Below are 21859 nucleotides of genomic sequence, written 5' to 3' on the forward strand. Positions count from 1 at the left end.
TAGGAAAATATGGATTCCATTATTGTAATTCATTTTCCCAGCCATTCATGATATTGAATCTCCAAAATAAAATTCATTAGCCCCATTAAACTAAGAAACCTTAAGGAGTGAATCAAAAGATCCAATAAACACAAACAAGGGTTCATGAATTCTTAGGATTTTGATTGATCAACAAATGATCATCTATTATGATAGGAATCAAATCTTTATGTCAAATGGAAAGTTTCTAAAGATAACTAATTAATATCGGTCTTGTCATATATTATCTCTATTATATACATCACCATTACTAAGATGTCTATCCACATAAGTAATCTAAATGTGGATCACTCCTGTCCCAAATGCTTAGCAGACCGCACTATTAACCATTAACTAAAGATTCCTTACTTTAATATTTTACTGACTATTTTATTCATCATTTATGATCTTAGCTCTCTCATACTAATACAAGATAATATTCTCATGAATGAAAAATGAATTTTCTTGATGTTATAATATGATTAATTCAAACAATAATTATAATATTCAAATATAATAAAATTTCACTTTTCATTTAATTCAATAAATTGTCTTTAAATGAATTTAGGGCATTAAACCTAACAATCTCCCACTTTCCCTCAAAGCAAGTGAGGCATCTCCCTTAATCCCATTTCGCATACATGACCCAAAACAACTTTGCAGGAAGTGTCTTGGTAAGTGGTTCAACCAGGTTCTTTTCCCACGCTATCTTCATAAGAGTCACATCACCTCATTTTACAATCTCTTTAACCATATGGTATTTCCTTTCTATATGCTTTCCTCTCTTGTGGTTTCTTGGTTCCTTCCAGTTAGCTACTACTGCACTGCTATCACAGTATAGAATTAGTGGCTTATCCATATCTGGAGCTACTTCCAGATTAGTGTAGAACTTTGTCAACCAAACCGCCTCCTTAGTCGCTTCACAAGCCACTATGTATTCACTTCCATTGTTGAATCTGCTATGCTAGATTGTTTAATACTTTTCTAGACAATAGCTCCTCCACTAAAAGTGAACACTGATCTAGACTTACAAATGTCTATGTCTAATTAGAAATCATAGTCAATTATCTAGTAGGGTTTCACTCAACCCCTGAATGTGCTTTCCTAAGACACTTGAGAATGTGCTTTACTACAATCTAGTGTTCCAAACCAGAATTTTATTGATAATGACCCACAATCCCCACTGCATAGCATATGTCGGGTCTAGTACCTAACATGGCATACATTAGACTTCCAACTGTTGAATCATAGGGATACTTTCTCATATCCTCTTCCTCCTGAGGTTTCTTAGGACATTGTTCCTTGGAGAGGGTAATTACATGTCTGGTCGGTAACTGACCTTTCTTGGAATTCTCCATAGAAAATATTTCAAGATCCTTATCGATATAACTAGCTTGAGAAAGTGCCAAGAGCTTGTTCTTCCTATCCCTTAGAATTTAGATTCCCAAAACATAGCCCGCATCACCCAAATCGTTCATCTAGAACTTTTCAGCTAACCACTTCATCACATTTGATAATGTCTCTACATTGTTGCCAATTAATAGAGTGTCATCCATGTCAAGATCTAGGAAAACAACTTGTAACGCCTTGGATAACAAGGACCGTTACACTATGTATTTTAATATAGTGAAAAACTTGCTAATCAAGTCATTTTAACAATAATGTGTTTTTCCAAAGTCGACTATCAGGTTGGGGTTAAAAGAAGTTGATCATAAACGACTAATTTTCATTAAAACAGATGCTTGGTACATGGGATCCCAAAAACAAGGTATAATTGATAGTTAAAATACTTCAAATGTTTAATACAATCAAAAGCTACTCTAACAGAAAAATACAAGTTTTAGGGCTCTGTCCCTGTACCTTCCCTTGGCCATGGAGGATGAGCAGTTGACTATGTACACCTTGCCCCCAAAGCTCTCCAACTCATGGTTGGTCCAATTTTCCTTTGCCCTTACTTGCACCAGTAGCACCTGTGAAACAAGGCCCAACACATAACAACAGTAATATTCAATCAACCTTAATTCAATTAATTCAGTCATTTAATAGAATTCAAGCATTTAATTAAGAAATAGTAAACACATCATCTCGTACACATATCGTAACCAATTACACAAATGCTCAGTGTTGGAACACTTTGGTCGAGCCCTCTATTTATTTAGCTGACCCCGGCTTGCTTAGGCCAAATTGCGTTGAGTACTCTTATCATCAGTCCCGACACTCTTAGGTCGTGCATTCTCGTATACATAACAATCCTATAAATACACAATACACATAATCAGTTATTGGGAACCTTAGTCCCATTCACAACCACAAGGGTGCAATCTTCTTACCTCTAATCCCGAGCGAAGAATACATAACGGTCCCGAGCACGATCCTCAGTCTTGAGCCTTGGCGATAAACCTAGTCACAGTGTCAATGGGTAACCATTAATTTCTAATCCAAATGAATACTTTAGAAACAATAGTTAGCCTCCCGGACCTCGATTTCTACTTAACTGGGTGGTAGAAATCATTCTGAGTGTTTAGGTTTGAATTCCTGAGCCTCCCTGAGCCTTATACCCCATTTCCCCTTAATTCCCCATTTAGGGCTGCCACTTGCCCTTAGGCCGCGACCCGTCCCTTGGACAGAGGCTCAATCCTCCCTGATGGGGGACACGAGCCGCGACCAGCTCTCCTCCAAGTTGCGGTGCGCCTGGCGAACAAAGGCTCCCATTCTCCAAAATTCATGTGGGTTGTGACGCTTGAAGAACAGTGCCACGACCAAGCCCCTAAACCCAGGAAAAGTTCCTTTGCTTAGTGTTTCTTCACAAGCATAACCTCAAATTCACACCCCAAACCAACAGTCAAACCTGGATTTAAGACTAGTATTCCCATCCTTTTGGTCCAAACAATATATTTAGCTCATAATTAATTCTTACTCTTATTAAATGCTCAAATTCAACCAAAACTAGCTAACAATTAAGACTCATGCAAACTCAAATCTTAACATGGTTTCAACAGAATTTTAGAGAAACTAACTTGAATTCTTACCTCAATTTGCAGCCTAATTCCTCATCAAGGGCTTTAGATGATCCCAGCTTGATCCCCTAGATTCCCCACAACTGAATTCCCAGCTTGCTCCCTTGAGTTTCTCTTTGAAAATTCTAAGATGTCCTCTTAGTTCTAGAGTGAGGAAGGAAAAATGTTTTTTGAAAGTTTGAGGGATTTCTAGTGTTTTCTGATACACTCCCAAGACCCTTCTGTGTATATCCTAACCCAACAAAAGAACATTTTGCCCTTTAAGCTTATCCAGCCCATAAATTACCCCTAAGGGTAGATTGGTCATTTTCCTGCAATTCCTGCTAATTCTTCAAGTGTTCCTACTATTAACCAATTATCCCTGTCATGTCTAATTAATTACCAAATACTTATTCATTGCTCAATAAATCCCAAAAATTTCTTTAAATTCGCAAAATAACCCAGGCTCCCCCCGAGCCAGGTATTTAAACCCCGCTGTGACTGTTTCGCTCATCTGCTCACTAGGACCGTCTCGAGCCATGAATTGCAAATATATCCACATATTAATGAAGTCTCAAACATATACCACATAAAATCACATTTATGCCCTCAACGAGCCAAAATTAATAATGTGCCCTTATAAGCTATAAAGGGCCCACATGCATATCTAATACTCATAAACATGCATATGAAATACTCACATAATCATATTAATCATGCATGCCGCATAGTCACACATTTAACCAATTAAACATACATATATCCAATTACGCCCTCCTGGCATGCTAATTAAGGTACTAAGCCCTATCAGCAATTTTGGGTCGTTACAACTATCCTCTCCTACTGAGAATTTTGTCCTCCAATTTTACCTGAATAACTCGGGATACTGATCCTGTATACTTGACTAAAGCTCCCAGGTCGCTTCCTCTGATGAGGACATCAAGACTAACGATCCAATTTAAGTTCCAGTTGGTCTGGTGATGAGGGCGCGAGCTAGGAGATTCAAAGAAGAGCTTAACAACTTAGTTCGGAGAATTCTACAACAGGAAGAGGTCAAGTTCACTACTGAGAGTGAACAAAGGCTTGTGCTGCTCATCAAAGTTGATTCAGTTTAGGAGCTTGATTGATTCCTTACTTTAATTATTTGTTTTAGTTTGAACTATATTTTCATGTTTTATTAGAGTCTTTGTTGGAGTCAAAGACCTGTCGTTTTGGTCTTTTTTCATTCTGGGTATTTTAGGGTTTTTTTATATGTCTAAAAATACCCTCTTTGTAATTTTTGGCTATATTAGGCCTTGTGGACGGTTTGGAATTCAGATAGTTTTTGGTGAATGAAAAACATTGAGAGTTTTCTTCTTGAGTTCTTGAAGAGACTTTTCGAACTTATCAAGGGTTTCCTTGTGGCGTTCAAATCTGACTTATCAAACGGATAATCCATCCCCGTTTGTGGCGTCTTCACCATACCTAGGTTCATGCTTTGCTAAGCATAGGGTCGCGGTTTCCATTCCAAATTCGAGTGTTCTTGGGTTGTTTTCCAGATTTGGTTCGAGTTTCGTCACAATTGTTGGCGTGGTTCGTATCAGTTGGTATCAGAGCATAGGTTCATACGGTTGGCCTATCCTTTTCCTTGTTTTTCTTTTCGTTTCATTGCGCCATTCGTGCATTTGAATTAGGGTTTCTGAAAATCATTATAATTTTTTTTCTGAAATTGTGAATTAGGGTTCTTATTGTGAAATTCGAATTTTCATTGAGTTTCTCTTGTTCTTATTATGAAATCCAAATTTGCATTGAGTTTCTCTTGTTCTTCTTGTCAAATCTGAATTTGAATTGAGCTTTTTCTTGTTCTTATTGTGAAATCCGAATTTGCATTGAGTTTCTCTGGTTCTTTTGTGAAATCCGAGTATTTTTGTTTTCAAATCGTTCTAGTTCCACCAATTCTGATTCTCTTGTGTCTTGTACCTATGTTTGAGAAATAAAAAAAAAAAGAAAGAAGAAGAAGAATCAAGGGGATCCGAAAAAAAAAATTATTTTGTTCTAATCTTGTTCCTTATGGCCTAGAGGCTCTTTTGCCAAATCCTCACGCAAGTGTATAAAAAATCATCAGTTTTTGCTATATTCGTTTGGTTTTTTGTGGTTTGATTAGCTACTAGAATCCTCCATAATATCGTTTGATTAGTTTTGAAAGAGCTTAAAGAAGAATACAAGTGGAAAAAAGCAGAGTTGCGAGCTTATTTGAGGGTAAAATCCATTGAAATTGAGTGAAACACGAGTGGATTTGAGTGACAATATTGTTCGAGTGAAACACGTGAAGGAGTGTGGTGAGGTCTCTTCTCCATATTGTTCTAACGTTATTTTCCAGATTTCCATCATGGCACAAAATCCAGAGGGAAATGCAAGCAATGAGAATCCACCACCTGTGATTCCGAATCTAAAAATTCAAGCATTAATTGGGGAGATGCGAAGGATGATGAAAGCAGAGTGTGAACAAATACATGAGAGGTTTGATAGGGTAGAATAGGGAACGCAATGGAGGGCACGAAAGAACAGGGTGCAACAACGAGATGTTGAGAGTGAAAGAGAGTTTGAAGGGGAAGATTTAGATGAAGAGTTTGATAGGATGTCAGAGGGTAACCATAGGAGGTATGGCCGAGATAGAGAAGCTAGGAACAGGGTAGATAATAATTTGGGAAATATCAAGATGAGAATCCCCGCATTTCAAGGGAAGAGTGATCCCGAAGCATACCTTGAGTGGGAAAAGAAGATGAAGTAGGTTTTCGATTGTCACAACTACTCCGAAGTGAAGAAGGTAAAACTTGCTCCAATTGAATTTACTGATTATGCTATTTTTTGGTGGGATCAGGTGTGCATCAACAGGAGGCGAAATGGAGATCGTCCTATTGAGACCTGGGATGATATGAAGAGGGTGATGAGGCGACGTTTTGTACCAGCTAATTACTATCAGGATCTATACCTTAAGCTACAGGGTCTTCGTCAAGGTTACAAGAGTGTTGATGAGTACTACAAAGAGATGGAGATGGCTATGATTAGAGCCAATGTGGAAGAAGATCAGGAGGCGATAATGGCAAGGTTTTTGAAGGGGTTGAACCGAGAGATTGCTAATACAATTGAGCTACACCATTATGTGGAATTAGAAGATTTGGTGCATATGGCAATCAAAGTTGAGAGGCAGCTTAAGAGGGGTAGTACAAGTTCAAATCCGAGACAAATCCCACAAAATCCAAGTGCAGCACCTTGGCGGTCGAACTATCCAAAGAAAGAAGAAAACCCTTTTTACTCACAAGCCTAAAACCGAGCTAAAACCAGCCACCAGAACCACAGCCTCTCAAGGTAAAACGGCCCCTACTTCGTCCCGTTCTAGTGAGATTAAGTGTTTCGAATGTTAGGGGAGAGGACACATAGCTAGCCAATGTCCAAACAAGCGAGTTATGGTAATGCAGGAAAATGGCGAGATAGACTCCGAAGATGAAGATGATCGTGATGACATGCCACCATTGGAGGACGCTTCTATGGATGATGAAGAGTTGGGGGCAGAATATGGTGAGATGCTTGCACTAGTCACGCGACGAGCCTTAAATTTGCAAGCAAAAGAAGAGGAAGAAGAGGTGCAGCGCGAGAACATCTTTCACACTCGTTGTCATGTGAAAGAAAAGGTATGTAGTGTTATTATTGATGGTGGTAGTTGCACTAACGTTGCTAGTTCTTCCATGGTTGAGAAGTTGGGGCTCACAACACTTAGACATCCTCATCCATACAAGTTGCAATGGTTGAATGATTGTGGTGAAGTAAGGGTTACAAAGCAGGTTGTTGTATCATTTCGAATTGGAAAATGCGAGGATGAAGTATTGTGCGATGTGGTTCCAATGCATGCTGGACATATCCTTCCTGAAAGACCTTGGCAATTTGATCGACGGGTGCAGCATGATGGCTTCACCAACAAGTACTCATTCACATTCCGTCAACAGACAATCATTCTAGCTCCGTTGACACCAAAACAAGTATATGAAGATCAAGTGAGGTTGCAAAAATTAAGTAATAAAAAAAAATTGAGTGAGCAAAAGAAAGAGAGTGAAAAGATGAATGAGAGTGACGGAAAAGAGATACAAATAGAGAACAGGGTCGAATCAAGTGAGAGAGAAAAGAGAGAGAAGAGTTCAACCAACGAAGGAAAATAAGAGAGAAACACAAAGAAATTTTTATGCAAAAACAAGTGAGGTTAAGCGAGCATTGATTGCAAAACGGCAGATGATTGTACTCATGTACAAGGAGGCTTTTTTAAACACTAGCCAACTTGATTCTTCGCTGCCTAGTGTTGTTGTTTCTATTTTGCAGGAGTTCGAGGATGTGTTTCCTGAGGAGGTACCACATGGTTTACCACCCATCCGAGGGATTGAACATCAAATTGATTTTGTTCCTGGTGCTTCAATCCCAAACCGACCAGCATACAGGAGCAATCCGGAGGAGACGAAGGAACTTCAAAGGCAAGTTGAAGAATTGATGGAGAAAGGGCATGTGAGAGAAAGCATGAGTCCTTTTTCTGTTCCAGTGATTCTAGTTCCCAAGAAGGACGGGACATGGAGAATGTGTGTTGACTACCGAGCCATCAACAACATAATGGTAAAATATCGACACCCCATTCCTCGTTTAGATGAAATGTTGGATGAGTTGCATGGTTCTTGTCTGTTTTCTAAGATTGTTCTTAAGAGTGGGTATCATCAAATACAAATGAAAGAAGGAGATGAATGGAAGACCGCATTTAAAACAAAACATGGATTGTATGAGTGGTTAGTCATGCCTTTTGGATTAACTAATGCACCTAGCACTTTCATGCGCTTAATGAATCATGTTTTGCGTGCTTTCATTAGAAAATTTGTTGTTGTGTATTTTGATGATATTCTTATTTATAGCAAGAGTTTGCATGATCATGCCTCACATTTGATTTCGGTTTTGGATGTGCTTAGGAAAGAGAAGTTATATGCTAACCTCAAGAAGTGTACTTTCTGCACCGATAAGCTTGTTTTCCTAGGTTTTGTTGTGAGTGCTACAGGTATTGAGGTTGATGAAGAGAAGATCAAAGCCATCCAAGAGTGGCCGACCCCCTCAAGTGTAGGTAATGTTCGAAGTTTTCATGGACTTTCTAGCTTTTACAGGAGGTTTGTGAAGGATTTTAGCACCATCACCGCACCACTTACCGAAGTTATCTAGAAGAACGTTGCATTCAAATGGGGTGAAGCACAAGAAGAAGCATTTCAGCTTGTTAAACACAAGCTTACTCACGCTCCTTTACTTGCTTTGCCTAACTTTTCTAACACGTTTGAAGTTGAATGTGATGCTTCTGGTGTAGGTATTAGCGCTGTTCTTATGCAGGTTGGGAGACCACTTGCGTACTTGAGCGAGAAGCTAAGTGGGGCTGCACTTAACTACCCCACTTATGACAAAGAGTTGTACGCATTGGTTCGAGGTTTAGAGACATGGCAGCACTATTTGTGGCCGAAGGAGTTTGTGATTAGTACGGATCATGAATCTTTGAAACATTTGAAAGGAAAACATAAGCTAAACAAGAGACATGCACGATGGGTTGAGAACATTGACACGTTTCCTTATGTCATTCGGTATAAACAAGGTAAGGAGAATGTGGTGGCTGATGCGCTTTCACGCAGGTTTGCCTTAATCTCTACTCTTGATGCTAAATTACTTGGTTTTGAGCACATTAAGGAACTTTATCATGTTGACCACGACTTTGGGGAGATTTATGGTGCTTGCGAAAAATCTGCTGAGGGAAAGTTTTACAGGCATGAGGGTTTCTTGTTTAGGGAGCATCGGTTGTGTGTACCTAATTGTTCGTTGAGAGATTTGTTAGTTCAGGAGTCCCACAGTTGAGAGTTGATGGGACATTTTGGAGTCGCTAAGACTCTAGCTATGTTACAGGAGCACTTCTATTGGCCACACATGAAACGAGATGTTGAGCAAATTTGTGGTAGGTGTGTCACTTGTAGGCAGGCTAAATCGAGAGTTCAGCCAAATGGTCTTTACACGCCCCTACCTATTCCGAGTTCACCCTGGGTTGATATTTCGATGGATTTTGTTTTGGGTTTACCTAGGAGTAAGCGTGGGAGGGATTCAATCTTTGTGGTTGTAGATCGGTTTTCTAAGATGGCTCACTTTATACTTTGTCATAAAACAGATGATGCTTCTAATGTTGCAGATTTGTTCTTTAGGGAGATTGTCAGATTACATGGTATGCCTAGGACAATTATGTCAGATCGGGATGCTAAGTTCTTGAGTTACTTTTGGAAGACATTGTGGGGTAAACTTGGAACGAAACTGTTGCTTTCTACTACTTGTCATCCTCAAACTGATGGTCAAACAGAAGTAGTTAATAGAACTTTATCCACTTTGTTGAGGTAAGAACATTAAGACTTGGGAGGATTGTTTACCACACGTTGAGTTTGCTTATAATCATCCCATGCATTCTGCTACTAATTTTTCACCATTTGAAATTGTATATGGGTTTAACCCTTTAATTCCTTTGGATTTATCACCTTTACCTGTTTCTGAGCATGTGAACTTAGATGGCAAGAAGAAGGCAGAATTTGTGAAGCAATTCCATGAGAGGGCACGACTCAACATAGAGAGGATGACAGAGCAATACATCAAGAAAGCTAACAAGGGACGTCACAAGAAGGTTTTGGAGCCCGGTGATTGGGTGTGGTTGTACATGAGGAAAGAAAGATTTCTAGCACAAAGACGTTCCAAGTTGCTACCTCGAGGAGATGGTCCGTTTCAAGTGCTAGAACGGATCAATGACAATGCCTACCGACTAGCTTTACCAGGTGAGTACAATGTTAGTGCTACTTTCAATGTTACTGATCTGAGTCCTTTTGATGTAGGTGATGATTTGAGGACAAATCCTTCTCAAGAGGGGGAAATGATGAGGACATCAAGACTAACGATCCAATTCAAGTTCCAGTTGGTCCGGTGATGAGGGCGCGAGCTAGGAGATTCAAAGAAGAGCTTAACAACTTAGTCTGGAGAATTCAACAACAGGAAGAGGTCGAGTACACTACTGAGGGTGAACAAAGGCTTGTGCTGCTCATCAAAGTTGATTCAGTTTAGGAGCTTGATTAAGATTTGGTTTCTTTGTAACGTTACTTTAATTATTTGTTTTAGTTTGAACTATATTTTCATGTGTTTATTAGAGTCTTCGTTGGAGTCAAAGACATGTCTTTTTTGGGCTTTTCCATTAAGGGTATTTTAGGGTTTTTATATGTCTAAAGCCCTTTTTGTAATTTTCGGCTATATTAGGTCTTGTGGACGGTTTGGAAGGCAGATAGGTTTTGTTAATGAAAAAAATTGTGAGTTTTCTTCTTGAGTTCTTGAAAAAACTCTAGAACTTATCAAGGATTTCCTTGTGGCGTTCAAATCTGACTTATCAAACAGATTATCCATCCCCGTTTTTGGCGTCTTCACCATACCAAGGTTCGTGCTTTGCAAAGCGTTGGGTCGCGGTTTCCATTCCAAATTCGAGCGTTCTTCGGTTGTTTTCAAGATTTGGTTCGGGTTTCGTCACAATTTTTGGCGGTGATTTTTGCCTTGGAAAAGGTTCGGTCATACTTGATTGGAACTAAAGTGATTGTTTATACTGACCATGCTGCTCTTCGCTATTTATTGGCAAAGAAAGAAGCCAAGCCTCGGCTGATCCGGTGGATTCTACTTCTTCAAGAGTTTGATTTGGAGATAAAAGATAAAAAGGGTTCTGAGAATAGGGTGGCGGATCACTTGAGTCGTCTTATTCGGGATGAAGATAATTTGCCCATAGAAGAAAAATTTCCGGATGAGCAACTCCTCACCATGCAAGAAGTTATTCCTTGGTGTGCCGACATTGTAAATTTACCTTGCTTCAAAAGAGTTACCAAGTGATCTCACACAAGCACAACGAAACAAGATCAAGCATGATGCTCGCCACTACATATGGGATGAACCTTTTCTTTGGAAGCATTGTACTGATCAAATCATTCGAAGGTGTGTACCTGAATCTGAATTTTGTTCCATCCTTGCTTTTTGTCATGCTTATGCTTGTGGTGGACACTTTGGACCTAAGAGGACAGCTTGTAAGATATTTGACAACGGTTTCTATTGGCCCACAATTTTCAAAGATTCTTATGCTTATTGTAAGGCATGTGATCGTTGTCAACGAGTTGGTAACATAACGGCCAAGGATCAAATGCCTCAAACTCCTATTTTAATTCTTGAGATCTTTGATGTTTGGGGTATGGATTTCATGGGACCGTTCCCATCCTCTTTCGGCTATGAATATATTCTTTTGGCAGTAGACTACGTGTCTAAATGGGTGGAAGCAATTGCAACTAGAACGGATAATTCAAAAACAGTAGTGGATTTCATTCGCTCCAACATTTTTGTAACAAGAGTATAGAAGCATTGTTTCGACGCTATAGTGTAACTCACAAGGTGACAGTTTCTTATCATCCACAAGCCAACGGGCAAGCGGAGGTTTCTAATCATGAAATCAAATTGATTCTTGAGAAAATTGTAAATCCAAACCGGAAAGATTGGAGTACAAGGCTTGATGATTCCTTGTGGGCGGATCGTGCGGCATATAAAAGACCTATCGGTATGTCACCTTATTGGTTGGTGTATGGGAAGCCTTGCCATCTACCGTTGGAGCTAGAGCATAAGGCTTGGTGGGCTGTAAAGAAGTGTAACATGGACATGGTTGCTGTAGGACAACAAAGAATGCTTCAATTGCATGAGCTAGAAGAAATACGCAATGAAGCATATGAGAGTTCGAGAATCTACAAGGAGAAAACCAAAGCTTTTCATGACAAACATATTCTTCGGAAGAGTTTTGTGGAAGGTCAGAAAGTTCTCATGTATCACTCTCGCCTTAAACTTTTTCCTGGGAAGTTGAAGTCTCGTTGGTTAGGTCCGTTCATTGTTACCAAGGTTTTTCCTCATGGAGCGGTCGAAGTTGTAAGTCCAAGTACCGGAAAGTCATTCAAGGTGAATGGTCAGAGATTAAAGCCATACTATGAATCAATGGAGGAAGAACAAGCTGCTGTGATTCATCGCATTGACCCGGTATATGTTGATGAATGAAGCATTAAGTCGAGCTAGCGACGATAAACTTAGCTACTTTGTAAATTATTTTATTTGCATTATTTAAATTGAACATTATGTTTTTAGTTTTGTTTTTGTTGAGGTAATTTTAGTTTAATTTTGTAATTAGAACCGTGAAAATCGTGAAAAAAAAATGAAAAAGTTTGAAAAAAAGGGAAAGGGACTTAGGCCGCAGCTCATATTTCCTAGGCCGCGGCCCTTTTATGAGAAAAAAGAGAAGAAGCGTCAGGAGGCTTCGCAAGCCGCGGCACACCATTTGCAAGCCGCGGCTTACGAACTAAAATTAAGAAAACAGAAATCGCAGGCCGCGGCAAGTCTTTCTTAGGTCGCGACCCTTTTCTCCAAAAAATTGCTTCAGCATGTGGTAGGCCGCGGCACGTATTGCGCTAGCCGCGGCACACGAGATTTTTTCAGAAAAAAAAGTGGGAACGGCGTCAGGTATTGTGTAGGCCGCGGCACACATTTCTTAAGCCGCGGCCTACGATTTCAGCCCCTTTTAAATTTAAAAACTCCATTTCCTCATTTCTCTAAACATCACCAACAAAACCCCATTCCTCTTTCTTCTTTTTCCCATAATTCTCATCACAAACCCCTATCAATTCCTCCATTTTCCCTTGTTTTCTTTATTCTTTTCCCATATCCATCACCCTAATTCATTCTACCCATTTCTTTCTTTCTTCCTCCATTACTCCATAAACACATCTCCACCTTAAATTCCCCACACTAATCCGAAATTCACACATCCCATTTTGTTCTCTGCATTTCTTACACATTTCATATATATAATCCAAGAAGATTTTCACTCACATTCATTAATTTCATCAACCATGGCTCCAAAGACAAATAGGAATCAAGCTTTTTCATCGACACCAATTCCCTATGATTCCCAAAAATTTGTGTCTATTGAGGCCTATGAGAGTTACTTGAATGCCATTGCTCATGATAAGGCATGGGTCCCTGAGTGAGGATTTGATCTTCATATGCATCATGATCAACCTTTCCTCATGCATCAAATTGAGTCTCGGGGTTGGGAAAAATTGTGTGCTCATCCTGAATCGGGCATTGGTCCTATTGTTCGTGAGTTTTATGCCAACGCTGTGGCTCATGAAAATTACAAGGTGAAAGTGAGAGGTGTGAAAGTGTCCTTCAAAGCAACTGATATTAATAGCTATTATGAGCTACCTCACTTTCAGCGTGATGAATATGGTGCAGTTAAAGATAATTTTGATCATCAAGTTATTATTGATGAAATTGCAATGCCGGGTGCTGTATGGAATTTATATAATAATGGGGCTCCTCGCTACATCAAAGCTGCTTATCTGGATAGCAATACAGAAGCTTGGCAGCAGTTCATGGGGGCAAAATTAATGCCTACAGCCCAACTTGGTCATGTTGATATTCATGAAGCAATTCTTCTTTAAGCAATTCTCACTGACAAAACCATTAATGTGGGGCAAATTATTCATGCTTCCATCATCCGAAGTATGAGCCAAGTGACGAATGAATTTATGTTCCCTCATTGATCATTGCGTTGTGTAAGAAGGCAGGTGTTCCTTGGGATGAGTCTGAAGACAAGGTGCATCCATTGCACATCCTTGATCACAATACCCTTGATCGATTGAAGGGGAAAACCACTGCTTAAGTTAATGATCAAGGCCAATCTTCTATTTCGGCCCCTGTTTCTCCTATGAACGATAGTAGAAGAACCACTCAACAATGCTTGCAAGCTTTGGAGCAAGAGGTTTATTATGGCCGACTTGATATTCGGGCGAATACTCAGCATATCCTGGATCACAACCAGAGGTTTCTGGAATATGCAAGCTATCAGGATATTTGTTATAGGATGGATCAGGCTCGATTGAATGTGGATATGTCTAGTTATCCACCTGCTCCTACTTGGTTGCAGCCATACCCACCACCGATTCCCATGCCCATGGTGTCATATCAGGCCCCTGATGATGAGGATGTTGCTAGCGCGGTAGATATGGATATTCTTGAGGAGTGATGTGTTATGAGGGAGTTTTTTCTTTCTTCTCTTTTCACTTTATTTTCTATTTTCCTAAGTCCATTGAGGACAATGTACTGTTTAAGTGGGGGGGGGGGGGGGATATTTTATGTTTTTTTCTATTATGTCTTTGTTAATTTTCTGTTCTTTTCGTTTTATTTAGTGTCTGTTAGTGTTCAGTTGTGTTGGTCTTGTTGAAAGCATTGGTCGATGATGAAACTTTGAATTATGCTTAAAGTGATGTTAGACAATGAGGAATTTTTGTATGATTTGTGTGCTTGACTCCTATGTGAATTGCTATTTTGATTTATGTTGTTTTTCACTTTATGCACGATTGAATTCACCACTTAAATGTGTTGAAAAAAAAAAATTTAAGTCCCAACCACTCTAGAAATCATTAATCAATTGTTTGAGGCGAAATCATAAGTTCACATGATTACGGCAGTTCTTTGGATCGTTTGAGCCATTCTAGCCAACCTATTATATGATAATCCTTAGTTTCCCATGTTTGAGCCATGATGACTATTTCTTTTCTTCTATGAACCGAAATTTTTGACCTTATACTTCCTTGAAAAATATTTCTTTTTGTAACCCATTACACCATGGTTATTTATATATGATTTGATCTTGTGGGATGGTTTGTTAAAAAATAAAAGGGAAATAATTATGGGTTATTTGTTTGGTTGTAATTTGTGAATGATCTCTATTTCTCTCCTTGTAATATTATGAAAAAAAAAACAAAAAAACAAAAGAAAAAATTATTTGCAATGAAAGAAAATGCATATATGCAAATTTTGCAAAAGTATAAGTGTGGGGAAATAGTGAGATCATTATGGAAAGAAGAGTAAAAAAAAAATAGGTACTTCTTGATTTGTATGGGAAAATTTGGGGCAAGTTCAAAGAATGAAGTTGATGTATGCTATGGTGTGATTTGAGCTTAAATGTATATTTCTCAACTACCCTTAACCTTAGCCTTACATTACAAGCCTATAAAGACCTTTTTCTTTTTTATTATTGTGTGTTTATATTAGTGGAGAATGATTGGTTAATGTCTATGGAGTGGATGCTTTTCATTGAAAAACATTTTGGTATATAGGGACTGATTTAAAAGAAAATGATTTGGCAAGTATGGATTAAATTTGATGCATTTGAGTTGGTGTTGTGATTAAGTGCTTAGTAAATTATTTTTGAAAATCAAATGGTAAATTACATATGGAGTTGAAATTCTAATGAGTATGAAAATCTGAATTGTTTTGGCATTACTTATTTGTGTGATTCTCAGAGACATTCAAGCTTTGACAAGACCTTTGTTTAGTGAGTCTAGATTAGTTTGTTTTATTTTTAGTTTTGTTATTTTAGTGTTTTGCTAAGGGACTAGCAATATTCAAGTGTGGGGGAATTTGATAAGGTCATTTTTGTATTAATGTTTGTTAAGTTTTTCTATGATTAGATGGTGTTATGATAGCATTTTTAATAGTTTTAACTAAGTTTCGTGATTCTACAACATATTTTCTACGTTGCGTTTTATAATGATAAATCTGACATTTTGATGGCAAGTGTAGTTAAAATAAAGTTTTAGGAATATTCAAAGCTTTCGGGATTGAAATGTGGAAGTGGTGGCAACGTGCAAACTATCTAAGATCAAGAATTGAAGAAATTGGAGGTAGGCCGCGGCTCATAAAACTCAGGCCGCGGCACTTTAAATGGAATTGCAGTTTCAGAATATTTTTTTCCAGATAGACCGCTGCGCATAAAACTCAGGCCGCTGCCTGAGTGACAGATTTGTGCATAGATTTTGTTCTAGGCTGCGGCTTGTGACGTCGTTTTCAGATTTTTATTACTTTTTAATTAGAATTTAATTGAGACTATAAAGGATGATTAGGGTTAATTTGAGAGGGATTTTTTATGACGGTTTAAGAGAGAAAAAGACTGAGAAAAGGCTAAAGTGAAGACTACAAGACTACATTACTCTTGTTCATCAATCTAGTTTCTTTTCTTTCCTTAATCTCTTTAATTTTAATTATAATTATGTTTGTGATTATGATTACTATTATGGAGTAGGTTCTTTTTAGGTTAAGGGTTAATTCAAAACCCAAGACATGAATTCTTGATTATTGATAATGAATAGTGTTCTTTAATTTCTCTCAACATTAGATTGTTTCTATTTTTCCAATTGAATGTTATGAATTTTGTGATTTCTTGTTAGGTGGCCAACTAATTAAGGTTTTACATTGTTCAATTGTCATCTTAGAATTACTACTCACCTAATAGTTTAGGATTCTAAGTGTGTGATAAATTGCAATTGATAGTGATGTCAAAAGAATTGTTGATTGTGATGAAAAATAGAACCTAGGTTAAATGAATTATATGCTTCATTAATTTATTGCCTGGATTAACTTGTTTCCATAGGACTTAATGCTTTATCTAAGTTAAATAGATTGTATGCTTCATAGATATATTGCTTAGATAAAGGAGTTAATTATTGAGCGCTTCGCCTTGATTACTTCTAATAGGGAGACTGGGATAATTGACTGCTTCAGCGTTATCTGCGGGGTTAATAGTTTAATTGAGAAATTGGAATAATATTTATTATTAGTGATTAGGAATGATTGATGAGGGTGGAGATTAACCTTTATTTGTTTCTTAATATCGTAATATCAATCTTTAATTGCTTTCTAGTTTATGTTATTTAATTTTGAGTTAAAAATCAAAATCCTCTTTTAAGTTTTAGTGTTAATTCTTGAATAATAAAGTGAACGAAAGTCCTCGTGGGTTCGACCTGTGCTTGCTATTATACTGAAATAATTGGAAGTATTGAAAGAAAAATCATTGTTAAATTTGTGTTTATACGACAGCCATCAAATTTTTGGCGCCGTTGCCGGGGACTATTGTTATTCTCTTTATTATTCAAATTTATTTATTTGTGACTAATTAGTTTTTACTGTGGAATTATCAGGTGTATATGTCTGGTGAAGACGATACTCAAGAAAGGTTATCTAGGCTTAAACAATATCTTGAGTCATCGTTAGCTTCTCGTGCTTCAAGGACTATCACCGATAATCCACTCTTTCAACGTTTTTCTCCACAAGTCAATCCTGTTAAAGTGTCATTACCGTCTGACAACGAATCTGATTCTGACGATTCCGTTCGATCCTATAGAACAATTGCCCAGCAAAAGACATTGAAAGAGTTGGCAGTGCCAAATTTTGACCAACAACCACTTTGCATCCAGTATCCACCGTTGGATGTAAACTTTGAGCTAAAATCGGGACTCATCCACTTATTGCCTTCTTTCCATGGGCAGCCTAATGAGGATCCGAATAAACATTTGAAGGAGTTTCATATTGTCTGTTCTAGTATGAAACCCGCTGCAGTGACTGGGGAACAAATTAAGCTGCGAGCTTTTCCTTTCTCCCTAAAGGATGCAGCTAAAGAGTGGTTGTACTATCTTCCACCTAGTAGTGTTGAAACTTGGAATGGTATGAAGACTATGTTCCTAGAACGATACTTTCCAGCATCTAGAGTTGGAAGCATCAGGAAAGAGATATGTGGTATAAGGCAGTATACAGGAGAGTCTTTGTATGAATATTGGGAGTGATTTAAGAGGTTGTGTGCTAATTGCCCTCATCATCAGATAAGTGAACAGCTCCTCATTCAGTACTTTTATGAAGGATTACAATCACTGGATAGGATTATGATTGATGCAGCCAGTGGGGGTGCACTAGTTGATAAGACTCCTGCTGCAGCCAGGAGCTTGATTTCTAATATAGCTGCTAACTCACAACAGTTTGGCATTCGCCAAGATCCTATTCCATTACCCAAATCAGCTAATGAAGTGAGCACCTCTAATGCTAATCAGCTGGGTCAAAAATTGGCTCAATTAACTGCAGTGGTCCAACAACTAGCTTTAGGCCAACAGGAGCGGCCATGTGGAATCTGTCAAGTTGTGGGGCACGCTACTGATACTTGCCCTACTCTAGTGGAGGGAGAAACTAAGGGTGTTAACGCTGTAGGGAATTTCCCTGGTCAATTACGTTAGATGTATTATGAACCATTTTCACAAACTTATAATCCTGGCTGGCGTGATCATCCAAATCTTCGTTACGGAAATCAACAACAAATTGCTCCATAACCAACATCAGCGAGACCACCTGGTTTCACTATGCAACAACGGTCTCAAAATAATTTTGTACCTAGACCATCACAAGCACCACAAGCTGTTCCACCACCAAGTGCCAAACCTTCTACTGAGGATTTAATCAATGCACTTGCTACAAATACTCTTCAATTTCAGCAAACCACCCAAGCTTCCATCAAAATTTTGGAGAATCAGGTGGGACAATTAGCAGCATCATATAACAGGTTGGAAGCTCATCTGTCAAATAAATTGCCTTCACAACCTGAGATGAATCCCAAGGAGAATGCTAGTGCAGTAACTTTGCGAAGTGGGACACAATACGATCCACCTAGTCCTCCAATGCCCAGTAAATTGTCATCCAAGCCACAAGTTGATTGCTCATTTAATGAAGATGTTCCTCCAAAGCCAACCACCCCTACACAACTAAGCCCTAAGCCTACTTTTGTCATTCCACCTCCATTCCCAAGCATACTAAAGAAGACTGAAAAGGAAGAGGTTGACAAGGAAATTCTTGATACATTCCGAAAGGTAGAAGTGAATATTCCTCTTCTTGATGCTATTAAACAAGTGCCATGCTATGCCAAGTTTTTGAAAGAGTTGTGCACTAATAAGCGTAAGTTGAGGGGTTATGAAAAAGTTAGTGTAGGGGAGAATGTTTCTGCAGTTCTTCAAAAGAAGCTTCCATCAACGTGTAAGGATCCTGGTACTTTTACTATCCCTTGCACTATTGGTAATAAAAGAATTGAGCGTTGTATGTTGGATTTGGGAGCCTCTATCAATGTCATGCCATTCTCCATTTATGCTTCATTGAATCTCGGTCCACTTGAAGAAACAGGGGTGATTATTCAACTTGCTGATAGGTCGAATGCTTATCCCAGGGGTGTAATAGAAGATGTTTTAGTTCAAGTAAATGAATTGGTGTTTCCGGCTGATTTTTATGTTCTTGATATGGAAGATGAATCTATTCCATGCTCCACTCCAATTTTGTTGGGGAGACCATTCATGAAAACTGTGAGAACTAAGATTGATGTGCATGACGGTACGTTGACCATGGAATTTGATGGGAAGACTATTCGATTTAATATTTTTGAGGCTATGAGATATCCAAGTGATGTGCATGTTGTTTAGTCTCTTGATGTGTTGGATATCCTTTCTCAACGAGTTTTAGATTAACATAGTGAAGATTGTTTGGAGGTTGCGTTGAGAGAGCATCTTGTGTTGACCGATGAAGATTTATCTCATGAGATCATGGATGTCATAACCACACTCAATAGTGGTTTTGACAAGACTTTTAAGAAGGTTGCATTTCTTAATTTTCCTATTTCTAATGAGAAATTTCAGCCATCAATTATTCAAGCTCCTACACTTGAATTGAAGCCACTTCCGGAGCATCTCAAATATGTTTACTTGGGGAAGAACAAGACACTTCCACTTATAATTGCAAGAAATCTCAACCAAGTCCAAGAAGAAAAATTAATGAGAGTACTCAATGAATATAAAACAGCCATTGGTTGGTCTATTGCTGATGTTAAGGGGATTAGCCCTTCTATGTCCATGCACAGAATTTTACTTGAAGAAGGGTCTAAACCAACACGTGAGGCGCAACGGAGATTAAATCCACCTATGATGGAGGTTGTGAAAAAGGAGATACTGAAGCTCCTTAGTGTGGGTATTATTTACCCAATTTCAGACAGTCAATGGGTGAGTCCTGTTCAAGTAGTGCCAAAGAAGTCTGGAATCACAGTGGTAAAGAACGATGAAAATGAGCTGGTATAAAAAAGAATGCAAACCGGGTGGCGAGTTTGTATAGACTACAGAAAGTTGAATGCAGCAACCCGTAAAGATCACTTTCCATTACCTTTCATTGATCAGATGCTTGAGAGGTTAGCGGGTCATCCTTATTATTGTTTTCTTGACGGCAATTCGGGATATAATCAGATAGTTATAGCTCCTAAAGATCAGGAGAAGACAACCTTCACATGCCCTTTTGGTACATTCGCTTTCCGACGTATGCCGTTTGGGTTCTGTAATGCTCCTGCCACATTTCAGCGATGTATGATGAGCATTTTTTCAGAATATATTGAAAACATCATTGAGGTGTTTATGGATGATTTTAGTGTTTATGGTGACTCATTTGATCGCTGCCTTCATAATCTCACTTTGGTACTCCAGCGGTGTATTGAAACTAACCTTGTGCTTAATTGTGGCATTCAAATCTGACTTATCAAACAGAGAATCCATCCCTATTTGTGGCATCTTCACCATACCAAGGCTCGTGCTTTGCTAAGCATAGGGTCACGGTTTCCATTCCAAATTCGAGTGTTCTTGGGTTGTTTTCCAGATTTGGTTCGGGTTTCCTCACAATCATTGGCGTGGTTCGTATCATCCTCGACCTTGCTATTCCTCCATAACACTTTGACTAGGGGAATCGTTTTGTTCCATAGAAAAATCTTTCTTGTGTAGGACCTGAACCGGTTGCTCCACATATGACAAATCTGTCTGCAACTCACAATCCTCATACTTCAACACATAAGTCTTATTTGAGACCGAAGCACAAAAATTTGGAATACTTCATGAACCCCTGATAACGATGGTGGCAGAGCCAATCTGTAGCCCACCTGCTCGATCCTTTCCAGGATCTCAAAAGGTCCTATGAATCTAAGGCTCAGCTTGCCCTTTTTCCCAAACCTCCTCACCCCTCACAATGGTGACGCTCGCAGAAACACGTGGTCCCCTACCTGGAAATCCATGTCCCTACGTTTAGGATCAGCGTAGCTTTTTTGTCTGTTCTGCGTAGCAAGCATTCAAGCTCGGATCTTCTCAATAGCTTCATTGGTTGTCTAAACCATCTCCAGTTCCAAATAGTTTCTCTCACCCAAGACATGTCAAAGTCTAATACACACGCCCTAAGCATGTAGCAGTACCTGAATTGTTCTCTTAGACTGTCCATTTGTCTGAGGATGAAAGGCTGTGATGAGGACATCAAGACTAACGATCCAATTGGTCCGGTGACGAGGGCGCGAGCTAGGAGATTCAAAGAAGAGCTTAACAACTTAGTCCGGAGAATTCTACAACAGGAAGAGGTCAAGTACACTACTGAGGGTGAACAAAGGCTTGTGTTGCTCATCAAAGTTGATTCAGTTTAAGAGTTTGATTAAGATTTGGCTTCTTACAACCTTACTTTAATTATTTGTTTTAATTTCAACTATATTTTCATGTGTTTATTAGAGTCTTTGTTGGAGTCAAAGACATGTCTTTTTTGGGGTTTTTCATTAAGGGTATTTTAGGGTTTTTATATGTCTAAAACCCTTTTTGTAATTTTTGGCTATATTAGGTCTTGTGGATGGTTTGGAAGGCAGATAGTTTTTGTTAATGAAAAAAATTGTGAGTTTTCTTCTTGAGTTCTTGAAGAAACTCTCGAACTTATCAAGGATTTCCTTGTGGCATTCAAATCTGACTTATCAAACAGATTATCCATCCACGTTTTTAGCGTCTTCACCATACCAAGGTCCGTGCTTTGCTAAGCGTTGGGTCGCGGTTTCCATT

The 21859-nt window shown here is 38.7% G+C and overlaps 1 protein-coding gene and 1 non-coding gene across 2 annotated transcripts; one reads left to right on the forward strand and one right to left on the reverse strand.

The window, feature by feature from the left end:
• The first annotated feature begins 11666 nt into the window (after nucleotides 1–11666).
• On the forward strand, nucleotides 11667–12149 carry LOC133806846 (uncharacterized). The gene has a single exon (XM_062244933.1). The coding sequence runs from the start codon at nucleotides 11667–11669 to the stop codon at nucleotides 12147–12149; it is 483 nt and encodes a 160-aa protein (XP_062100917.1).
• A 5555-nt stretch (nucleotides 12150–17704) lies between these two features.
• Nucleotides 17705–17811, reverse strand: LOC133807736 (small nucleolar RNA R71). The gene has a single exon (XR_009879633.1). It is a non-coding gene; the product is annotated as a small nucleolar RNA R71 (small nucleolar RNA).
• Between the last annotated feature and the right edge of the window lie 4048 nt (nucleotides 17812–21859).

The sequence above is a fragment of the Humulus lupulus genome, chromosome X (assembly GCF_963169125.1).
Source record: "Humulus lupulus chromosome X, drHumLupu1.1, whole genome shotgun sequence".
In the NCBI taxonomy this organism is placed as follows: domain Eukaryota; kingdom Viridiplantae; phylum Streptophyta; class Magnoliopsida; order Rosales; family Cannabaceae; genus Humulus; species Humulus lupulus.

Coding starts and splice junctions, on each gene's coding strand:
- LOC133806846 (XM_062244933.1), top strand. CDS start 11,667: ATGTCACCTTATTGGTTGGTGTATGGGAAGCCTTGCCATCTACCGTTG.